Here is a 22,521-nt window from a genome sequence, read left to right as displayed (position 1 = left end):
TTATTATTCTATTATTTTATCACTGTAACATATAAAAGTTTACTTCCTGAAATATTTTGTAGAATTATATTTCCTTTCTTTTGAACTATGAGCTATAAGAGAATAAAATTGAATAGGAACAAAGATGTAATACAATTAATAAAAATAATGGCAAAAGGTTATATTATCGCAAATACTAGTCATAATTAACTGAGCATTTTATGAATGCCATGTACTATAATCTATTCTCTAAATAAATTATTTCTCATCAAATTACTAGTAAGAGTACTTTCTTACCAGTTACCATTACTTTCTCACTAGAAAACTGCTAGTTCAGAGATATTAAATGACTCACCCAGCTTTCCATGTCTTGTTAACAGAGGGACTAATGAGTCGGTCTCCTAATTTCTAAAAAGATAGAGACTACACCTTTTAAGATACTGGAAATCTAAGTTATGAGAGAATGAGTAATTTACATAACATTACATATTATGCTGTCTCTGTAGGAAATCTATCCAAGGCAATACCAATCAAGTCTTGGTGATGGGAGTTGGGAAATAAAAATAATAAAATAAAGATATTGAGCTGCATGTATTTATTTTTTATGTCATCCTTTTTAAAATTATGCTGGCAAAAGATCAATTGATTCAAATAAACAGATTTTCATACATAAAATTTAAATTATCTACTCATGAACAACTCAGTGTCATCTATAAAAAACATACAATTCCAACCCCTGGGATTATTTGGATGCAAATCCCATATATAGAATCATTTTCTAAGTAAACATAAAACTAAATTTTAAAGCAGCACTAGGTAGAGGATGATTATGTTTAAACTGCTATAAGGGAAAATGAATGGTAATGAGGTAGAAGGAAAAGTCAAAATGATGTGCTTTACAAGTAGGTAAGCACTGTGAGTGTGGATATTATTTCTCACACAGGAAATCCATAGAACAATTGCAGCAGAAACCAGCAAAAATGAAAGGAGAAAACTCAAAGTTTTAGAAAAATTTACCAAATAGGTGTGTAGGGTAATCACCAGATAGAGAAAACTTAAGTTATTAGCTGTTTGTATAGCTTGGGTTTCATTATATAAAGGATTCTGGCATAGTCAGAGTTGCTTCTCAAGTGCAATAAGTACAGAGTAGAAATAAATAGTTGTGTGAAATCCCACATTTCCTATGGTGGAAGAAAGTTTATTATCTAGGGAACATAAATGGAACCAAATATATTTCAGTACTCAAATTACATTTAAAACAGTATTTTGAAATGCTGTATTTCTTAAAAATTAATCAAAGAGAAAATAGTGAAAAGATTGTGATTAACCTTTACATGGGGCCCTACAATTTACAATTACAACATGTAGACGTACACACCCAATATTTCTTGTTTGATGCTCACAAAATTCTTATGGATTAGGGTGGTAAAAATACTAGTATCTTTGTTTTATACATAAGATCATCTCAGAAAGAATAAATGATTTCCCTATGGTAACATACTGGTTAGGCACATAGTTAATACTGGAACCTACCTCAGATAGCTCTAAAGCTTGTCCTCTTAACAGTGGATACTATTTTAGGTTTAAATGAATATAATACACAAACTGTCATTAAATATGAAAGTAAATATCAAAAGATGACATAAAAAAGCTATTAAATAAAAAGAAAAGTATGTATCTAATTATATATTATAAAACAGGTGTGTTCCTAAGAAATTATAAACAAAACTAAAAATCATACATTAATCTCAATTATAAAACTGAGTTATATGACACAAAAAAATTTTGATATTTATTTTAACTTTTTACTTCCACCAACAGAACCATCATGCACCTTACATCCTTCTGCCAGTATAGGATTCTAATTCTAGTCTGCCTATGTTACTTTAGGGGATGGAAGACAAAATAAAATAGAAATGATGATTAAATTCATATCCTTTGAGTTGAAAGGGTGAGATTTGGGTTTTGATACCAAAAATATTTGGAAATATTCTTGGTTAAATGGAGTTATTCCTCTACCATATTCTCTATCACCAACATCCTGGGTATAAGTTTCATTACCCTGGGAAGGGAAAGAGGATAACCCCCATACAAACATGAAAAGTGGTTTCTGTGAGAGTCTCTGAAGCAAGCTGTGAGAAGAATGTACTAGGACTTGGTTCTCTGAAGAAATTCAGCTAAGTTTTAACCCTTGGCATAGTCCCAAACACCAAGGCCTTTAGATGTAGCTGGGCGAAAACAGGTTAAAAGGGTGAATTTTAGCCAAGATAAGGAGGATGGGGCAGCTAATTCTGTATTAGCACTTTCATCAGAAAGGGATGAAAGCTGGAATGCCCTTCTTCAAATAGTTAAAAATTGTACTTTCTCTAAGACACAGGTCACACACACCTTAACAGATAACATTTCTAGCATGTGACTCTCATCTTCCCAATCTACCACCAGCCTATCTTAAATGTCCCTTCTCTGCTTTTCCTTAGCACCCACACAAACAGCCATAGCTGTTTTCATATTCTTTTTAAATAAACCATATATCTAATTGCTCTCTTATAATCTCCTGAAGAGCAGGCACCGTTATTTATATAACTGATATATCCAGATTAGAGTTCAAGGCTAAGTGCATACATACTGTTTGAATAAATAATTTATCCAATGAATGAATAACTTCCACTTACAAGCAATGTAACACAGATCTCTACCCTCTAGTAGCATATTTGTATGAATGCATAAATGGTACAGAGGAAAAAATGGATGAGCAGGAATGCAAGTCATTACTTTCTATAACTTGAAACTGAAAATAACAAATATATTAGATTAAAAATCAGTTCCTTCCAAAGGTAACTTTTGTTTGGACCACATTTTAACCTTGTAGAATAAGCTTTCAAGATCTTGCATGTATCTTAAGCTCATCAGAGTGTCATCATTTCTTACAGGCTATGTCCACATTATGGCCTCATTTATGTCATCTGCCAGGAAGTCAATGCTTTCAATTTTAATTGGCAACCTCTGTTACAAGAAAGAAACTATGATACTAGATTTAAAAAAAAACAACATATTTTATATAAAATGTGACTATGAGAAAAGCTATTGGCAGATGAAACTTTGGCATTTACTTTGCCATTTTAATATAACATACTTAGTAAATTTGGAAACTACTACAATTACACATCTGTTTTGGAGTTTCTCTTTTTCAGCAAAAGGAACTAGACTGAAATACTAACAGTTTATGTAAACTGTAGAGACTACCAGTTTAAATTCATTTAACTCAGAGAGGGGAAAGACATGTTTACAGTTTTCACTCTGCACCATGAGTCTGTACACAAGTAACCACAAAATAAACACTATCAGTCCCAATTTAACTTATTGAAATAAAACTTATTGAGTCTTCAAATAAATTAATTATTTCAAAGTTCTAACTATTTTGTTAGGTCTAAAGCAGATAAAATTAATTCATATGAGTCATGAAAACAGACAAAAATAAACATCTGTATTTTAATTGTAATCAGTACCAGATTGCAGTGTCAAACAATTAGAGATCATTATATCATCCTGAAATAACAGTGGGAGAGTGTCAAAAATGATGAGTATTCCATGTTTACAAAAGGCTTTGCCTATGGCATGCTGTGTGCTTTTGTGAAACATTTATTTTCTAACTATAGTCTGTCATAGTATAAAATATTACAAATGTGATTCTGTTTGACAGAATAATGAAACACTAAAAAAGTTATATTTAATGATTCTTCATAAAAACATTTCTGGAAAAAGTTATACATACATATAGGGAACTGTATTTTTTTTTCTCTCATTATTTCAATTTCTCTCAGGTTTTTAAGATTACCAATTTTAAAGAAAAAATCTGCAGGGAGTTTTCTCCCTGTATATGAATATTCACATTCACCCAAAAACTTATCCTGTCCCTAAATACCAGTAGGAAACAGAGCAGAAAAATATTTTTTAACATTTCTTTGTAAATGAAAAATATTCTCAAACCTACTTATAAAATTTAATGATAAAAGCAAGGAGGCATAGATGACCATCAAAGACATTCTGATTCATTAAAAACAAGAAAGAAAATTTTAAAAGTATGTAGTGTATTACTATTATATAACATCTTACCTTTGCATGAATATAAAGGATAAGAATTTATGTTAAACTTATAGTCATCTTTTTAATTAATTGAAATTATACAAGTTCTATTAGATTCTTGAATTTCAGAAAAGTTGGTCATACTTTTGTATGTTTTACTTTCCTGCTACCAGCATCTGAATTTAAAAGTAGATTTTATATATATTTTGAACCGGGCAGGTCTATGGAGACTGCCGACTCAGTGACTCAGGTTTTTCATCAGATGGATGAAGAAAATGAGGCCTTGGGAGCTTAGATTACCTGCTCAAGGTGCATGGCCAATTGGAGGCAGATAAAGGAGTACAATCCAAAGCTTTGGGCATCTAGTTCAGTTTACTTTCCACTGTTCCACAAGAATTATCTAATCTTCTTCTCAGTCTATTACTTTTATCATCATTGACTTTATGACTTTGAACATTACTTCAAAATAATCTTCAGAAACTCGATGTCAACTGGTTAAATAGCCAGTCAACTGGTTAAATGTCAACTGGTTAAATTAAATAGCCCAATGGGGCAACCACTGACATTAACACCATGGTAAAATTAAGTGAACAACAAAAGCGAACATAAATGGGAAAAATACGGATACAGTGAAACATCATAACAATCAACTAAATTATTGTAAAATGTCTAGCCTTACCTTTCTGAATCATTTTTTTTCAAAAGTTTTCTTTTGAATTATGAACCCAATTTATTTCCTATAACTGATTTTAAAAATGGAAGAAATGTGAAATATCAACATTGACAACCATTATATAAAGATATACATTTCATTATAATGATCTAATGGATTATATGACAGTTATTTTGAAAAATTCAGTTAACTACATTCTAGAGCATATTATAATCATTTTCTTGGATACTGAAGGGAACTAGTTTTATTTAAAGTGGAAAGAGAATATAATAGTGATAGAAAGTTATGATGTATGATCATATTTAAATATGATGGTCCACAATTTATAAATTGTATGTAGTATTACAGACCCTGAAATCATGTTTGGATGTTTATTGACAGTTTTCAAACCCAGACCTCTTCCCTTTTCTGCCTCATGTCTGGGCAAGCTATTAGAGAGCCTTAATTATCCTTCTTTATCATTAGTGGGAAGTTCAATCCATGCAAGGGCTGACATGAACACAGGAACCTCCACCTAGTATCATATCATAACCACAGTAAAACTCCGAAGTCAATCATCTCTCCTGTTTTCTCATTTTTTGGAGGTTACACTATTCTTCCTAGAAAACTTCATTATGCAGTACAAATTTTCATACTCCTTTTATGTTTGTGTAATGTCATCAGTCTTAAAATCCAAATCAACTATAAGGTAACCACAGCTACTGACAAAGCAAAGAAGAAGCAATAAAGGCAATAACCACCATAATCAGGTGTCTTCCTTCTCTTGCTCTGATATAGTGTCTGGGCCTACTATCCACTAGGAATTTTGCACTGTACACTATATTACTTTGTGTTGCATTTACTGAGTTCTGTCAACATTTTATTACAGAATTAATCAAAGTGTATCAGAAGTTTTGGTTATTAACATTTAAAAGTTTTGGTTATTAATATTCGGTTATTAACATTTACAGATCCTCTGTAAAGGGAGTCTGACTTCTGTGTATTAGCCTGGAACTATCTGTGTATCTCAGGTTGATTGCATACCAATTTCCCCATAAGCTGTGACCAGTGCTTGCTTCAAAAACATTACTCTTACCTTGTGATATTGGTTGTGACACTCAACTAGGCACTGAGCCTTCTATAAAGTCCTGAGGGAAAATATGCTGAGGGAAAATACATTATGCAATACATGAGCCCATTGGTGGTCAATAGTGTATAAGAGCCGCTATCCTGTGGATGTCTATACTTCTAAAAGGAGATGACTCACTGAGACCCTACAAAAATGCTGTTGTGATTGCTGTTGCTATTGCTCAGATTTTTTTGTAACAAAGATCCTGACCCTTGGGTTTACAGAGGAAAACACTTATGGTGCCATTAAAACCCTACTTAATTTCAGATCCTTAAATCCCATAAAACAACAATGATAGGTCACACCCCCTATCCCTTATGTTTAAAATTTGATAACTCTGTGAAGGAAGAAGCTTATAGATATGAACTGGGTTAAAAAAAAAAAAAATCTTTCCTCATCCAAAGTATATAAACCAACAAACAACAACAATAAAAACTAAATACAAAGTAACGAAACAAAATGTCAAAAAAGAGGTTCATAATTTTACACAATTAGAAATCTAAAATTTATTTTTTTTAAGATTTATTTTATTTATACAAGAGCTGGGGTACAGGCCAGAGGCATGGGAGGGTGAGAGAATTCACCAGAGACAGAGCAGGGAGCAGAACAGGCAGACGGACTGAAGACACTGCTGAGGGGAGCAGTGGGTGAGACAGGAGAGGTCTGCCCTGCCATGTGGGTTGCTCCCTGGCTGGCTGGGAATCAAACCCGCGCTGCAGAGGCTGTGGACAGCTTCACAGCGTGGCGCTCAATCCTCTGCACCACCAGGGAGGCCCAATTTAAATAAAATTTATTTATAAAATATATAAAATTCCTTTAATTGACATTTGTACCCCATAACATGTTTTTGAATTAATGTTAATGCCAATGTACCAATTCACAGATCTTCATGACTTTAATTAATACAGAGATCCACAGTTATTGCTGGGGATCCCAATTAATTTGAATGAGGGCATATCCCATAAACCAAAGATTCTATGAAATATAAAATAGAAAACAAATAAGTATGCTCACCTTAATCTTCAGAAAGTATTGTCCTTGCCCTGCCTAAATATTCAACAATGGTGATGGAAGCTCTGACCAGAAATGTAATGATAAAATTATGTCTGTGTTACAAAACATTTGACAAATTGAGAAACAATGGGACTTTCCCCACAATTAAAAAAGAATGTTTCAATATAAACTGGAACAGTCTTCAAAATTAAAAATCATTAAAAAAAACTTAGAAAATTGGTATTTATCCCCACTATGTCTCTATTTAATAGCACAATTTGTCTGTCCTTAATTCTGAAGAGAACAAATGGTAATTTATGATGGATTGCCACAACCTTAATTCTGTTGTTCTACCTATTAAGGGTCCCATAAACAGTATTTTGAAATTACTGACTTCATCCAATCATCAGTTGGTATCTTGCATTAGTAACTTGGTTCATATGCTCTATTAAATGCCGGTTTCAACAACCTGTCATCATACCTTGCTTTCACCATTGATGAAGTACACTGTTTTCTGCTATAAGCTACAAAGTGACAGTTTATATGCTCACTCATGTGGTCTTCAACAGTCAACTCATTGCACACTGTCTTTGTAGCCTGGGCCCACCACCTTTCTGCAGGAGTACAGGTAATAGTATCACACTGATAACATAACATCAGCATTCACTTTCAACAATCACTCAAGATATAAAAATACAAAAGAGTTATAAAAGAGGCAATTCCATTTGTCCACACTAAAAGTAGGCCTGATCATCTTAATTAAATCCTTGGGAATTTATTTTTTGTTAGTCAAAATCACTCCATTCCTGGCACCATTAAGAAAGAATTTTTTTTTTTTTAAAGATTTACCTACTCATGCATGCAAGAGCTGTGGACGGTCCAAAGATGTGGGGGATGAGAGGATTCACCAGAGACAGAGTGGGGAACAGAACAGGAAGACTGACTGAAATACACTGCTGAGGGGAGCAGCGGGCAAGCCAGGAGATGTCTGCTGTGCCATGTGGGCTGCTCTCTGGCCAGGGATCAAACTCATGCTGCATAGGCTGTGGATTGCTTAAATAGTGTGGTGCTTAACCTCTTGCACCACCAGGGAGGCCCAAGAAAGAAATTTTGACTCTTATTGCATCACAAACTTAGAACTAGCCTAAATCTTTTAGGATTTTTAGGTCTTGAGAGAAAATTTTACTCATTCATAATTTTACTTAATCCCATTGATGCTGTTTCTAGTTAAATGACCTACCTTGAATGGGGCACTCTAAAATCTTTCCAAGTTGTAACATGAAAGGCACTATCTTTTGGGGAATCCTTCACTATAAGACGTTAGCATCTTTCTCTCATGTCTTTTGGAGATTCTGGACTGTTCATAAGAGCCATAAGTTGTCCATGGACTTCTGATACAAGAAGCTTCCCATACATTACCATAAAACATTTCAGTGGCGTATCTGCATAAGGAATCTCCTGGAAACAGAGGGTCTCATAGGCCCTAAGTTCATGGTCCTCTGTATCCAGATGCCTCGATGACTGTTCATGTTTGTATGGCCACAAAGTCCTTGATAAAATGGAAATGATACAATAATATACACACTTAGGCCACCTGCATGAAGTTACTGCTCTCTCTCAGCTTAGTTCCTTGCTAGATGTCATGGTTTTACATGAGGTTCTCTTCTGTAGACCTTACCTATCTGAGAAGCTCCACAGAACCAACTGAGTGAATTGCAAAGGGAATGTGTGTACTTTGTGGTCAGGATGACCAGTGCTATCATGTATGCTTGAATTCCTTGGAGAGTTGCTGATTTTAATAACATAATCAAGCTATTATCCCTAGTAAAAAATGACATAATCAGTGCAATTGCCCAGACATGGGGAAGTCAACTTTATACTGTATGACCAGGTCAACAAGCCAACCTAGTTGAATGTATGTATAGACCCTTGACTATTGCCAATAGTCTAGTCATGTGTCCCTGCCAATGGTAGCAAATGTTCCTATCCAAGATTGCCCATTGTTAGGCGAAAATTTCCGTAATGCTTATCTCAGAGATAACCAGAATGTAAATCAATATCACATATAGCTCTATATACTAAAGCCAAATTCAAGGCCTCACCACAACATCCAGTATTTTCTTAAGAGTATTAAATATTATTAGTTGTGATCAAAGCACTCATTTTACCTCCCACAATACACAATACTGAGCTATTAAAAAAAAAAAGACATTCAATGCAATTTTCACCTCCCTTACCAGTTCTGTTTACAGGTCTCATAAAGTACCATGATGGCATAAAGTTCAAATTCAATTAACTGAAGCATGGCACATTTCACTTATCATTCGTGCATCAGTGTGAATTGTGATAGAATCCGATTCATTTCTGATGTTTAACTGATGACAGTTTTCATGTCCTACTTCTCTTTTTTCCCTTTTTGTTTCATATCTGGGGGAAGGTGATTAGAAAACCTTAGTGCTCTCTCCTTTAGAACCAGCAGAGAGTTTAAACCACAAAGTCCTGAACCTACAGTGTGGCAACTTTCACTCTAGCACTACTCTTAAATACACTTAAATCCATAGCCAGCCAGCTTTCCTTGCTCTCTTAAGTACTTTTCAGAAAGCCTCATTACATGAGTAAGATATCTATTCATGCCCTCTTAGCACATGTGTGGTGTCCTGAGTCTTGACAGTGTAACCAAACTTGGATGGGGAATCTTTTACTCCTGGGTGACCAAAAAAGCTTCAAATCTAATGATATAAATAGTACCCAGGAAATGAATGAAATACTCATGGATACATATTGATAATCATATTTTCCTCATTCTAAAGTATTAGGGCTAAAAAATATAAGGGTTTCATTTCCTATGGACATACATTTAACAGACTAATTTCTGTGTGTTGACGTTAAAATAACCATCTATTAAAAAAAAACAACTGTTCTACTTCTTTTCAATTGCTCTATATTTAAAAAAAGATAAACAATAAATGCAAATTTTGAATAAAAACACATTTTATGAACATTATCTGTTACTCCTAAATAAGTAAATTCAATATTTAGAAAGTACTAATCAATGACTTTGATGCAATTATACTGTTAAGAAATGAAGTGTCACATAGTTTAAATATAAAATATCCTAAAATATAAAAAAATGATCATAAGGCCTTGTTTATTACTGAAAACTTCACAAAGAAAATAATAGAATGTGAATAAAATGATTTACTGTCCTAATGAGCAAGCAAAATTATCTCACAACAATTTGGCACTAAAATATGAGGAACTTTAGTGACAATAAATTACTGAATTAGGCATAAAGAAGGTAACCACATAAATCATGAAAGTGATGATGAATAAAATAGATCACTTAAAAATACCCAGATTTAAGATCAATAGCAATATTCAAATGTATGTGTGTTTTAAAGGAGACTATACAGAGAAGAAAGGAATAGCTGTCAGTTTTGAAATAAAACATGAAAATAGTTGGCTAATTTTATATACACAGGTCAACACTACATTAGTGCATATTTTAAAAATCTAGATATCCAAAACTAAAAAGCATGTGTGTGCATTTATAAATAGTGTGTGGAATTCAATCCATTGCTTTTGTTTTTCCGTTCAAATTCTAAGACCTATATTTTTAAATTATAAACCTATTTAATAGGCAGTGTCAGAGTGAAAGATAGTTCCTGATTGACTGGAGGGAAAATATGGAATACTGGAAAGATAATGGTTATGAATAAGAAACAAATATAAAACATTTGGAAGTCAAAGTTCAAGGTGATGATAGCTACTTTTAAAGAGGCCTCTTCATAGCAATATACAAAAAAAGTTTACTAATATATCAAAGTATACATGATCTTATCCACAAATGATCAAAAAAGACTTGTTCAAGAAATAATATTAAAAGCCACTGATTATTGTTTGCGCAGTATTTTTTTTTAATATTAAGATGATCCAATTTAACTTAAAATGCCTGCTAAAATAAAGATTCTATTTAGGAATCTGTTAACTTACTATCATTTTAATCAGTAATTTTTCCTTCTCTTTTTGAACATACATAGTCTGCTGTAAAATATCTTCAAGTGACCAACGTATATATGCATCAGAAAAGTAAATGGCTGATTTTCCTTTTTAATTCCTCTGCCACATGGAATCCTAAGAACATAATGCAATAAAACAATTTAATGGTTTCTAAAGAAGACTCAGACAGCCATGCAGTCTTCTGGACCATCATCATTAGGATTTCATCAGCAGTCGCGTAAAAGTTTTGGGCACCTAGACTATAAACCCCTCTAACAAAGAATGAACTTTCTTTGACACAAAAGGAAAAAAAAAAATAAGTGGATGATGTTTTTATTTCTAAATTGTCACATCAAAATCAAAGAGCTCATCTCTGATTCAACCAATCAATATGCTAGGAAGAAGGAATATTTTATAGATTACAGAAACAGACATCTTAATACTGGAAACATCACTCTATTTCAAGATTAAAATAAAAGGTTTAGTACTTCACTTCTTCACTTCTGATGACACTGTTCTCTCAAGTTGTGGTTCTTGGACTTGTTTCAGAAGAGAGAGAAAAGGAGGACATATAGGTAATATTTTGTTATAAGAAATTGGACTGGAAACATCAGCTTATTTTATATATTGGACTGGAAACATTAAGTAAAGATGTGATGCAAAAATCTTCATATTGACAAAATCCAGGTCCTTCTGCTAACATACTTGGTCTTCTAGGCCAAGAAATTTATTACAGCTATAGTAGATCCCTTACCATATAATGTGATGCTGTATATCTAAAATTTAGAAATGTGAACTTTTAGCCTCTTGTACTTTAATGCTCACTGAATATCCCCTCTGCCTATTCATCCATAAACAGAACACAAGCTGGGTTAGATCCAGCTAGATTTAGGTCCCAAACCTCTAAATCCACTAAGCGATTTCTAAGACTTGTGATCAGAGAAAAGTGAAGGCAGCAAAGGACACATTGTCTTCTCAGTGACAACACAGAACAGATTGTCAGGTTGACAAGATGAGCTGAGATGTCCTTTGCTGTCTTTTCATATTCACTGTTGTCCCTGAAACTAGGTGCTTAAAACCAAAACCTCTTCTTTAATAAAATATAAAACTGATATGATTGCTTTGTATATACTTTGACTTTATGCATATTTTGGAGAACAGACTTTTTTTTATGCTCGGTAATTTTCCATTTTATATAATTCTGATATAAAGGCACTTGCAATGTTACTGAATGTACTTATTTTTAAAAATTAAAAACAATCCTGTTTTCATTTTTATATTGTTGTTCACCTGTGTACTTGACTGTAAATTCATATTGAGTTCAAAGACCTCAATTGTATTACAAAGCTACCATCTAAAAACAGCTACAGAATAAAGAACATTATGTAGTAAATATGTTCATTAAAAAACTAACATTTTGAATAAAATGTAGTGAAAAATAAAGCATTTCAAGGACAAAATACTACATGATGAGATGAATGTTACTTACCAAACTCCTTGGGAACTGCTATTGAATAAACACAATTATGTCCCACACTGTAATTTTTTGGATAGGTTGGTGATAGAACAGTCCCTTCTGAACCTGTTGAACGACTTCCACAGGGTGCTAGGAAATAAAAATGATTAAAGAGAGTTTAGAAAAAAATAAAAATTTGTATTATTTTTCTGATATAGCATCTGGCTACTTGGTTTTAAGGTTTATTATTATTACCATTTTTATGAAGATCTCCCATTTTATTAAAAATAAAAAAATGCTATATAAAACTTTTTAAGGATTCATATTACTCTTTTCTAGAAAAAAGTAATATATTCATGTTATAATGGTACCATCTCATAGTGGTAACATTGGTGGCCCTGATTTAATTTATGATAAAAGGGTAAATAAAGACAATTATCTTTTGTGTAATGATAAGAAATCATATATGTAAGTGGGAAATTATTTTACTCACTTCCAGGCTTTGTAACTCTATTCATAGTCAACACTGATTACGTTGACACTAAATTTGGCATTTCTGTACATGGGGCATGATGGCTATACAGATACATTAACCACTTCATTTAAATATAATATTGTCTCACTAATCTTTATCTGTTTATATGATTTTACACTTAGAGCAGTTTGCAGGTTGTGCATAAAGGTAGACTATTTTTGATACCTTGGCCCCAAATGCTCCTGAAAAAATGAGGGTGAAATCAGTGTTTATGGGAACTTTGTAAATGGTGGTAGTTATTCATAAGATAGAAGAAAAGACTGCGATTCATATTTCTGGAACGCAAGAGAATGACCTTGACTATTAATGATATAATGTTATGTCCTGTTATTTGTGTATTGAGACCACGAATATGTCAGCCAATATTCTTTATGTGAATGAAAAGTATGTAGAATGAGAAAAGGTCACAAAAAGGAGCTTTGGAGAGTACCAGGTTTGAAGATCTGATAGAGGTGGCTGAGGACAAATTTGTTTCTTGGGAGTCAAGGGAGAAGAGAGTTTCAATTCAAAGAAAGTGTTCACAAGGGTTAAATGCTGCAAAATGGGAATAAATGAAACAGGATCTGAGTAGATTTGGCAATCTGGAGTGTCAGGAAGTGGGTGTTGCTTCTACTGGTTGGTGGTTTCCTTGAGGATGAATTTTCCCTAAATAGGCCTGCTAGTCCTGACCACCTCTCCCTCAGAGGTGGAATAAGTTTTCTGAAGATGAACTCATGACAAGAACTTTGACTTTACTTCCTGTTGGAGACCTCCTGCTTGCAGAGCACACTTGCTGGTCTCCTGTACACTAAGTATTGCTGGCCAAGTCTCTTGAGCAGGTGGCATTGGTTATGCAGATGACACCCGTTTTTATTGTTCCTCAGCTTTTATCAATATTGAAGGTGACAGTTTGATGTCCTTCTGCCCATCTTGTAAATGTCTCTGAATATTTGCATTGAGGATCCCCCTCAAATACCCAAAAAAGGAGTTTTGGTATTATTCATAGAGAATTTTCCACCAAACAGCATTCCATAAATTATAGACAGCAAGTTGAACCCAGCCCATGGACCATGAGGGTTTTTTTTTATATATATATATTTTCAAAGAGTTATAAAACAAAACTAAATAAGAAGATGCAACAAAAGATATATGTGGCCAGCAAAACCCAAAATACTATGTAGCCCTTTAAAGAAAAAGTTTGCCACTCCTTGATCCAGAGTAGAGTATAGGGGAATGTAGGTAGTAGTTGCTGGAAGATGCAAAGGTGAAATAGTTTTTGTTATTGGTGTTTTGATTAATAGAGAGGAAGGAAATATTAAAAAGCAGACTATCAGGAGCACTGACCTAGAAGCTTGTAAAAGATAAGATCAAGAACAAGAGTGGAGTGATTAACTTTAGAAGGCAGTACTGGCAATCTATAACCTGAAAAAAATGGCTGAAGGAGATTAGAAATGCATAGGTTTAGAAATACATGGTTTTAGATTTTCATTTGGAAATTTTTTAGAGTTCATATAGGAAGTCCTGACTTTCCTTTTAAAAGAGATTGGGATGCAGCTGTGGGTAGGGAGGGGGAAGGTAGGCAGGTGGCTCAAGAAGACTCATGAGTTTGAAAAAGTCAAAATCTTTGATATATTCTTGGTCAAAATTTTAAAATGTAGCAATATATTTGAACACCTCCTCCCGACAAACACGCACAAATACAAACACACCAAACAGTATCTTGTATCAGTAGGGTGGCTTATGAATGTTCTTCCTTTTATCTTTTAATCTGGTATAAAGTGATAATGGTTAAAATTAAAATACTAAAATTAGAACTCCCCAAAACAAAGCAAATTGACAGTGATTATAATAACCAAAGATGCATTGCTCTCATCACTCATTATTGTTTGAGATTTAAAGTAGTCAGGTGTATTACTTTTTCAGCACTGAATACTTTATTCAACTGATAATAGTACTGATGACAGCATCATTCAAGAATAAATAGTATGTTTTATGTTAACCTTCTTTCTGATTTTAAGGTGCTTCAAAATTACAATAATTTGAATGTATGTGACAAAAGCCCTTATTTTTATATTTAGGAAAGTATGAATATAAATGAGAGCTTTCACTCAAGTTCAGCTTTGTGACTTAGTCATAAACATTCTGTCATTCCACATTAATATGCATCCAACAACCTTAATTTGTTTTGTATATTTTATTTTGCATAATGGACATTTAAGACAGGTATTGTTGAAAATATCATTTATAAATATGAAAAATATGGCTTTTTTTTACCACTTGTGAATACATAATACAGGTTGCAGCAGAATAATCACATGGCCTTATAGTAATTGATATAATGTTATGTCTGGTTATTTGTATTTGGTAGCGATAATTTTGCATTTCTTTTGCTCTGTGCTTAAAACATGGACTAATTTATAGGCAATAATGCCAAGTACTGTCGTAAATGACAATATTTTATGCAGTATGTAAATAATATAAACAAGGGGAAATTAACTATGCTTTGAAATACAGCTCTATTGTAATTTGTTTTATGTTTATAAAAATTTAAATGGGATAGTGACTAAATCATGCTAACTTTACTGATTCTCCTAATATTGATTCCTAGAAGCTTTTAATAATCTCTCTTCTTGCTTTAAATTCATCTTATAGGCTAGTACAGAAAAGGGTGACCTTTATCTTTCTGGCTCTGTTAACAATCAGTAGAAGGTAAAAGAAAGCTGGATCTTTGAATCATTTTAAATTAAATTATTTGCATTTTAACTTATTCCTGTGAGCCTTTTGTCAAATTATTTCCAATGTTATGCATTAAACTAAGAATTCATTGGTCCCTGATTATAAGTTAGGTGATACATGACTATCTTATAAATCTGTGTTTTAATAACATTTTTGTAGAACACATGAATTAGGAGTAGGAATGGCCTTAAAAGTGTGGGAAATACATGGGTGAAAGAGGGTGCTTTACCATAGATTTTCGTTTAGAATTCAGTAAGGTTTGGGGTATGTCATGTTCTTTCTTACAAACTCTTGATCATGGAGACTGTTAGACTGTAATATTTCACAGGATCAAAGTTGCCCAGAACACACTTTGACGCATGCCATATGGATATTCCAAAATATGCAACAGTTTTGATGATAATTTAATTTTATGATATTTACTATAATTATGACCTAGTAGCACTAAAGAACTGTGATTTATATGTTCATGTAGAGCCAAATTATTTCAAAGATTTAAAATGTCAAACTTAGTTTATTATAAAGTGCTATTATTCTGGACACTATCTTCCTGAGCTCTGGGGTTCAATCTTCTCTGTACCACTGTAACTGCCACAATCCAGACTCACAACAATTCCAGGTGAGCTCTTCCAATAAGACTCTCCATTCCATTCAGCCTCCTAAGTTCCTACTACTGACTGATTTTACCAATACACCAATCTTAGGTTTCTCTTCTCTTCTTAGGACACCTTTGATACACAGAAGGTTCTTAATTAATGTTTGTTGGAGGAGTAAATGAACTATGTTTGCAAGACAAGGTTACTATCAAAAGGTATTCTGTAACACATAACACAAGCATTGCATTTTGTTGAATTACCACAGTTAATCACTTAAATCCAAGACAGAACTGAGACATAGCTTCTTAATAAGTCCTTATAGTCCTATTTTTTAATTATTTTTGTTATTGAAATCTTTGGCTTTTTTATTACCAGGAATCACTGTTGCTTTACATTTAGAGGAAATATTTTGTGAAAGATATGTATGTTTAAACATTAAATTATATTCAACAAGATTACTATATTAGAGTCATTAGAATACTCTTATACACTGAAGAAATAGTAAATTTGTGTCTGTCATTTCACAATAGCATATTTATTGTAACATTTTATCATCTGAAGCATATTCTCAATGAGTGTGATAAATTACCCATATAATTTAATTTCTTATAATTTTGTTCTTTTTCTTTTTTCTTCTTTTTTTTAATATTTATTTATACAAGCACTGGGTACAGTCAGAAGTGCAAGAGGGTGAGAGAATTCACCAGAGCCAGAGTGGGGAGCAGAACAGGCAGACTGACAAAATACACTGCTGAGGAGGGGAGCAACTCGCCATGTGGGACCCTCTCTGGGGGCTGGGGATCAAACAGGCGCTGCGGAGGCTGCGGGCAGCTTCACAGCCTGGCGCTCAACTGCTGCGCCAGCGGAGAGCCCCCCCCCCATTTTTGTCTTTTAAAATTCTCTTTTATCTGAATTTATATGGTTTGTATTGTATGAATAAAAGTTGTGGGGCCTCCCTGGTGGCACAAGGGTTAAGACATAACCTATGAAGCTATCCACAGCCACTGCAGCATGCGTTCAATTCCCGGCCAGCCAGGGAGCAACCCAAATGGTGCAACAGACCTCTCCTGGCTTGCCCACTGCTCCCCTCAGCAGTGTACTGTGGTAAATCTGCCTGTACTTGTTCCCCACTCTGGTGAACCTCTCACCCCCGCAAACCTCTGGCTTGTATCCCAGCTCTTGTATGCATAAATAAATAAATCTTTAAAATAAAAAAATAAATAAAATTTGCCCAAGTTGTAACTACATTGTCTATGCTTGTTTTACCCCTAAACTATGAAACAGTGATACAGCAGACACATGTGCTATTTCCAGGGAAATCACAGGGTGAAACTGTTACTGGGTTTTAATGCATTTAGCCACTCAATGAAAAAGACTTTCCACCTATAGTGGATCATGTCTGTGGGATGTGGGAGGAGGAATTAAGAAGGTGGAGAACAGGAGGCACCTTCCCACTGGGTGAAAGAGAGGAATACAAATCATAAATTGGAAGAGACACTACTTGAATGTCCATATACCTTAAGGGACGTTTTAATATATGCAACATAGCCTTAAGCTCTTTCCAATTTCAAATCTGTCTTTTCACTTGTGTAACATATAATTTATCATCAAATATTCTTTATAATGACAATTATTATATAATATATAATATATAAAAATATAAATTTTCCTCAAAGCAAGTTAGGTACTTTTCAAATGTGATGAATTCTTATAGGTCACGTAAGAGCAATACGCTATATTAAATCAATAATTTATTAGATGTGCTCTGGGATTCTGTTTGAAAGAACTGCTATACCTTAAGAAAAAGTGCTCGTTCACTTCTCCTAAATTGCTTATGCTTGATTGAATGTCACAAATCATAAATTCTGGTATAGATTGTATTTGAAAGCTGTTTCTTCCATAGAGTCTCTATCTCTCACACTCTGTCTTTAAAAAAAGTCCTCTTATAATCCTTAAACTCTATAATAAAAATTGGTAATACAGTTATTATTCCAAGTATTGACTTTAAAATTAGAAGCACTATTGTTTCTTTCCTTTGTTCAAAACTTTGATCTTACTAATAATTCCCATTCAGATATTCATTTCATGCTTCTCTTCCTGTCACTTAAATAAAGATATGCATTTCATTTAGTTATCTGCTTAGACATGTTATGCTAAATTATAAAATAACTAATTTATTCATGTTGATATTTATTTTCCTCTTTATTTTTATATATATTCAAATTTATCTGGAAAAGTAAGGATAATATTGCTATTTTTTATTGTTCCATCTGTTCACCTATAAGAAAAAAATGCAAACATCAGTATTTACGATTTGTGAATGAATTTTGTGATGATTCCACACCCCTGTTTAACACTGAAAAAATCCATCTCAATGTGGTAATTGGTGGCTTGAAAAACATCTTAATGACTCACTAAGTCAACCTGGTAGGAGATGAGCATCTAAATCTGTCACCTTACTGACTCATTCATTTGACTTTGATGCCTAATATGGAACTCCCTTTAACTCCCATAGCTCTGAACTTTGTTCTTTATCAGAAAATGTTTTCTTACAAAAGGGAGAGTTAATCTATGACAAAGGAAATGAAAAGATTTATTTTTTAGGTAAAGCTTCCATGTTACCGTATACAAATTACACTAATCATGATCTTATGAGTGTAACTCAACTATGAGTTATTAGACTACTGTGATGTATCAGACTACTAAGGTATATTAGACTACTATGATACTTATATCACTATTTTTTAATCTCAGTTTTTAGATTGAGATATAATTCACATAGTATAAAGTTCACCTTTTTAAAGTATACAGCTGAGTGATATTTTAGAATGTTCACAAAGTTACGTAAACAACCCCACTAATTTCAGAATATTTTTCTCCAAACTAATTCCAATATTCATTAGTAGTCACTCCCCGTTTATTCCACTCCCAAATTCCTAGTAATTGCTAATCTATGATTTTGTCGGAAACTGTGTATGGGAAGACACGATTTTAAAATAAATGTGACTGAATTATCGGTGCTTTTTAAAAACTAAAATCCATTTTTATTGCTTAGTTTATTTCCTATTTTTGTCTAAACCAAGGCTTTTTAGTGATGGTAATATATATTATTTTAAAGAACACTTATAACAACTAACACATTAGTATAAAATGAGGTTAGAGGAAAAAAAAAATCTTTAATAGTTTAACTCCTTCCTGATCTCCTTATAAACACTTTTCAGGAAAGCCTTCCCATTCTCCAGATTAGTTCTGAAGTCCCTTTCTATAGCGCTGTGACATGCTATTTTCTCCATCTGTAAGGAGAATATCACTGAACTGATTCAAATATTTGCATAAGCAATTTGTTTTGTTTATCTTAAAAACCTGGGGAAAATTAGGAAGTTATGTTTGTAGCTAATCACAAAGTTAGACTGCATGGTAGTGGAGAGTGTGGGCATCTTATAAATGACAAGTCTAGTCATAGTGATTGAGATTCCAAAGGGAGAGAAAATAAAAATGGTTTAAATATGAGCTCTAAGTCCATGGTCACAAAGTCAATATGCTCTGAATTATAGACATTGATTTGCAATCAAATTGCTTCCTTACAATGGTGACTCTTCATAGTGTGCTCCAGAACCCGTAGCAGTGGGGATTTGTTTATAACAGTGTTAATGATTCTTCAGACTGGCATGCAGGAGGACAACTGGAGTGATAATGTGTTTAAGAGTGCCTGAAAAATAGCAGGTGCTCAATAACGTCAGCTACTCTTCCCGTTTCTTTTTAAATATGAGAATGAAACATGCTTTGGTTTTATGCTAATATTTCCTTAACTTTTTTTTAATACAGAATGCATTCCACTTCTTTACAGAACATAGTTCTGACATATAATCTGTATATTATATTTGTGAACAAAATTTGCATGTAGCTGATTAAGGGCAGATATTTGATTATTTATGATGAAATAATTTACCATGGGCTTTTGTTTCATGAATCTTTTCATCTATATGCTTTTGTTATATCACATATTTAAATCACATTAAATACTAAATGGCCCAATATATTAGACTACATGACCTCTACATGTATTTGTTATGGAATGGGGCTCTAGACTTGCTTCATATTTCAAAAATTATTATAAATCTCAAGGATATTTGAAATGAGAAATTAGCCCATAGCTGGTAATGCTATTTAAGCAAAAGATCTGGAACAAAGTTCAGTAATTTATTTATTCATACACTCAAACAATGTGATTTAATTAAAAGTAGGTCATAAGATGTTACTAATGAGAGATAACTAAAAAATTGGAAAGCTGCAATTATGAAATAAGCTATTTTTTTTATTTGTTTCAAAGCTTTCTTTTAAGTTGATAGGGTAAGGACTCTCCTTATAATTCCTTTTAACACTCCACATAAAGTTGGGATTTGAAAAAGGAATGATACCATCTGACTATAGGATGTCCATTTTAACAAATTCATGTTTACAGTCTTTGCATAGAGAGGTCCAAATTGATTGGGTAATTTATCTATTTTCCCTCTAAACCCAGGACATAACTCTTAATATCGTGAAACAAAATAATTACAATAATGTTGCAGATTTTCAAAACAACTGAATTAGCACTAAGTATATTAATTAAGACATTTGTGTTTTATGCAAACTTGTATTTCAAATAAAATGCAGCAATGTATTTCAGATGAATGCTTTCGTCAGTTATTTTTAGGAATTTAACTTTACTTAATTCTCATACTTGGAAGAAGATGCAGAATTAAGTGGAGAACCCCAAATCTCATCAATCATTCTTAGTGCCAGCATCTACACATGAAACATTTATCCAACTAAAGTATACCAGGCATTCCTATGCTCTGGAGATACAAAAATATCAATGCAGTGTCATTTGTAGAATTAACCACTTACATAAGGCAGTGATTTAAGAACATGGACTCCAAAGCCAGACTTCTAGGCAACTTTGCGATTTTGAGCAAGTTACTGAATCCCCCTGTCTGTGTCTTGGTTTCCTCATTTGGAAAATGTGATTATTAGTATTCCCTAATCCATGGAGTTATGATGAGGTATAAAATAATATCTGCACAAGAGTTCAAACTGTGCTCAGTACAGATAAGCTATTATCTCTCATCAGTTTTCCTCCCAAAGCACTCACCCTATTGAGCTACTTGAAATTCTACCAACATTCCCTGTTTACTCTTGCTTCAACATGTTTACATATGCTAAACCCTAGGTGTGAAATACATCATTCCCTTATGCCTTAGCCTCACCTGGTTGCTTCTTATGTATACTGTTAAATTTCAATTTATGTATCATTTTCATAAAGACTTCCCTGATATTTCTACATAATTATGTCAGATGTATCTCCATGTTATGCTTACAGAACAGTTATCATTTCTAAGAATGGATCATATCTGTCTGTATCTCATAAATTCTCAAGGCTAAGGAGTATATTTAACTCATGTTTTATCCAATAGCTAAGAACCATGCAAATAATTAGTAATTTGGATGCCTGAAAAAAGGAATGAATAAATGATATATTACCTCCTTTAGAAAAATTTGCAAGCTATTGATTCTTTAATGGTCCACATATGTTTATTTTTAGGGTCTTATTATAATTATTTATCAGTGGGATGCTCCTGTGTACAACAAATTAAGAATGCTGCATTGGTATTGTGGTCAGTGTTTCCAATTTTAATGATTTAATAGTCAATGATTTAAAGCTCTAAAATACACACATCACAGATATCTTTGCTCAGGATAATTCATTTCTATTTTAGATATATTGGGAGCTCCCATTTTGGGAGCTGGCCTGAAGGTAAACAGCAATGTTTTTCTACTAAGAACACAAGAGGTCATATGCCTGAAGGAAGTAGGAGTGCCAGCCAGTAAGGGAGTGTACAAAAAACATTCCAGGCAGAAAGGATAGCAAGTGGAAGACTTAAGGCCAAACTGTATTAAGCACTTTGAAGAAACTAGAGGCCAGTGTGACTCAGAGTGTAGTAGAGAGGGGCAACACTGGAAAGGTCAGGGTTGATTAAGTAGAGCTTCGTGTTGTAAGATCTTGGGCCTTTATTTAGATTTAGGATGTCATTAATGGATTTTGTAAACATGTGATGTAATCTGATATGTGCTTTAAAGATTACATTTTTGTGTTCAGAAGAGAAAGTATGGGGAAACAAGGGAAAGAGAGAAACCATGTAAGAGAGAGGCTAAGAAGTTAAGAGAGGGTTGGTGCCCTAAAGAGGGGTTTATATAAGCAAATATAATGACATTAGGTGAAATAAATCAAGCAATGATTATAAAGGGATAGGTATGGAATCTGTCACTTTATGTTTTATTACCTTTACCTAATATTGAGTGAGATTATGGATAAGAATGATATAAGACTTCTACTTTAATCCA

General features: G+C 33.2%; 1 protein-coding gene across 1 annotated transcript in view; it reads right to left on the bottom strand.

Moving 5' to 3' along the window:
- CSMD3 (CUB and Sushi multiple domains 3) overlaps positions 1 to 22,521 on the bottom strand; it is a gene marked incomplete at both ends in the record, with an annotated part of 827,299 nt that overhangs the window by 157,108 nt on the left and 647,670 nt on the right. The window contains one exon of the mRNA XM_084229760.1: positions 12,325 to 12,441. Coding sequence (XP_084085886.1) covers positions 12,325 to 12,441 — 117 coding nt within the window. The remainder of the gene's footprint in view (positions 1 to 12,324; positions 12,442 to 22,521) is intronic.

This window comes from Talpa europaea (genome assembly GCF_964194135.1).
Source record: "Talpa europaea genome assembly, chromosome: 3".
Taxonomy (NCBI): domain Eukaryota; kingdom Metazoa; phylum Chordata; class Mammalia; order Eulipotyphla; family Talpidae; genus Talpa; species Talpa europaea.
This window is presented reverse-complemented; position numbering and strand designations above follow the sequence as displayed.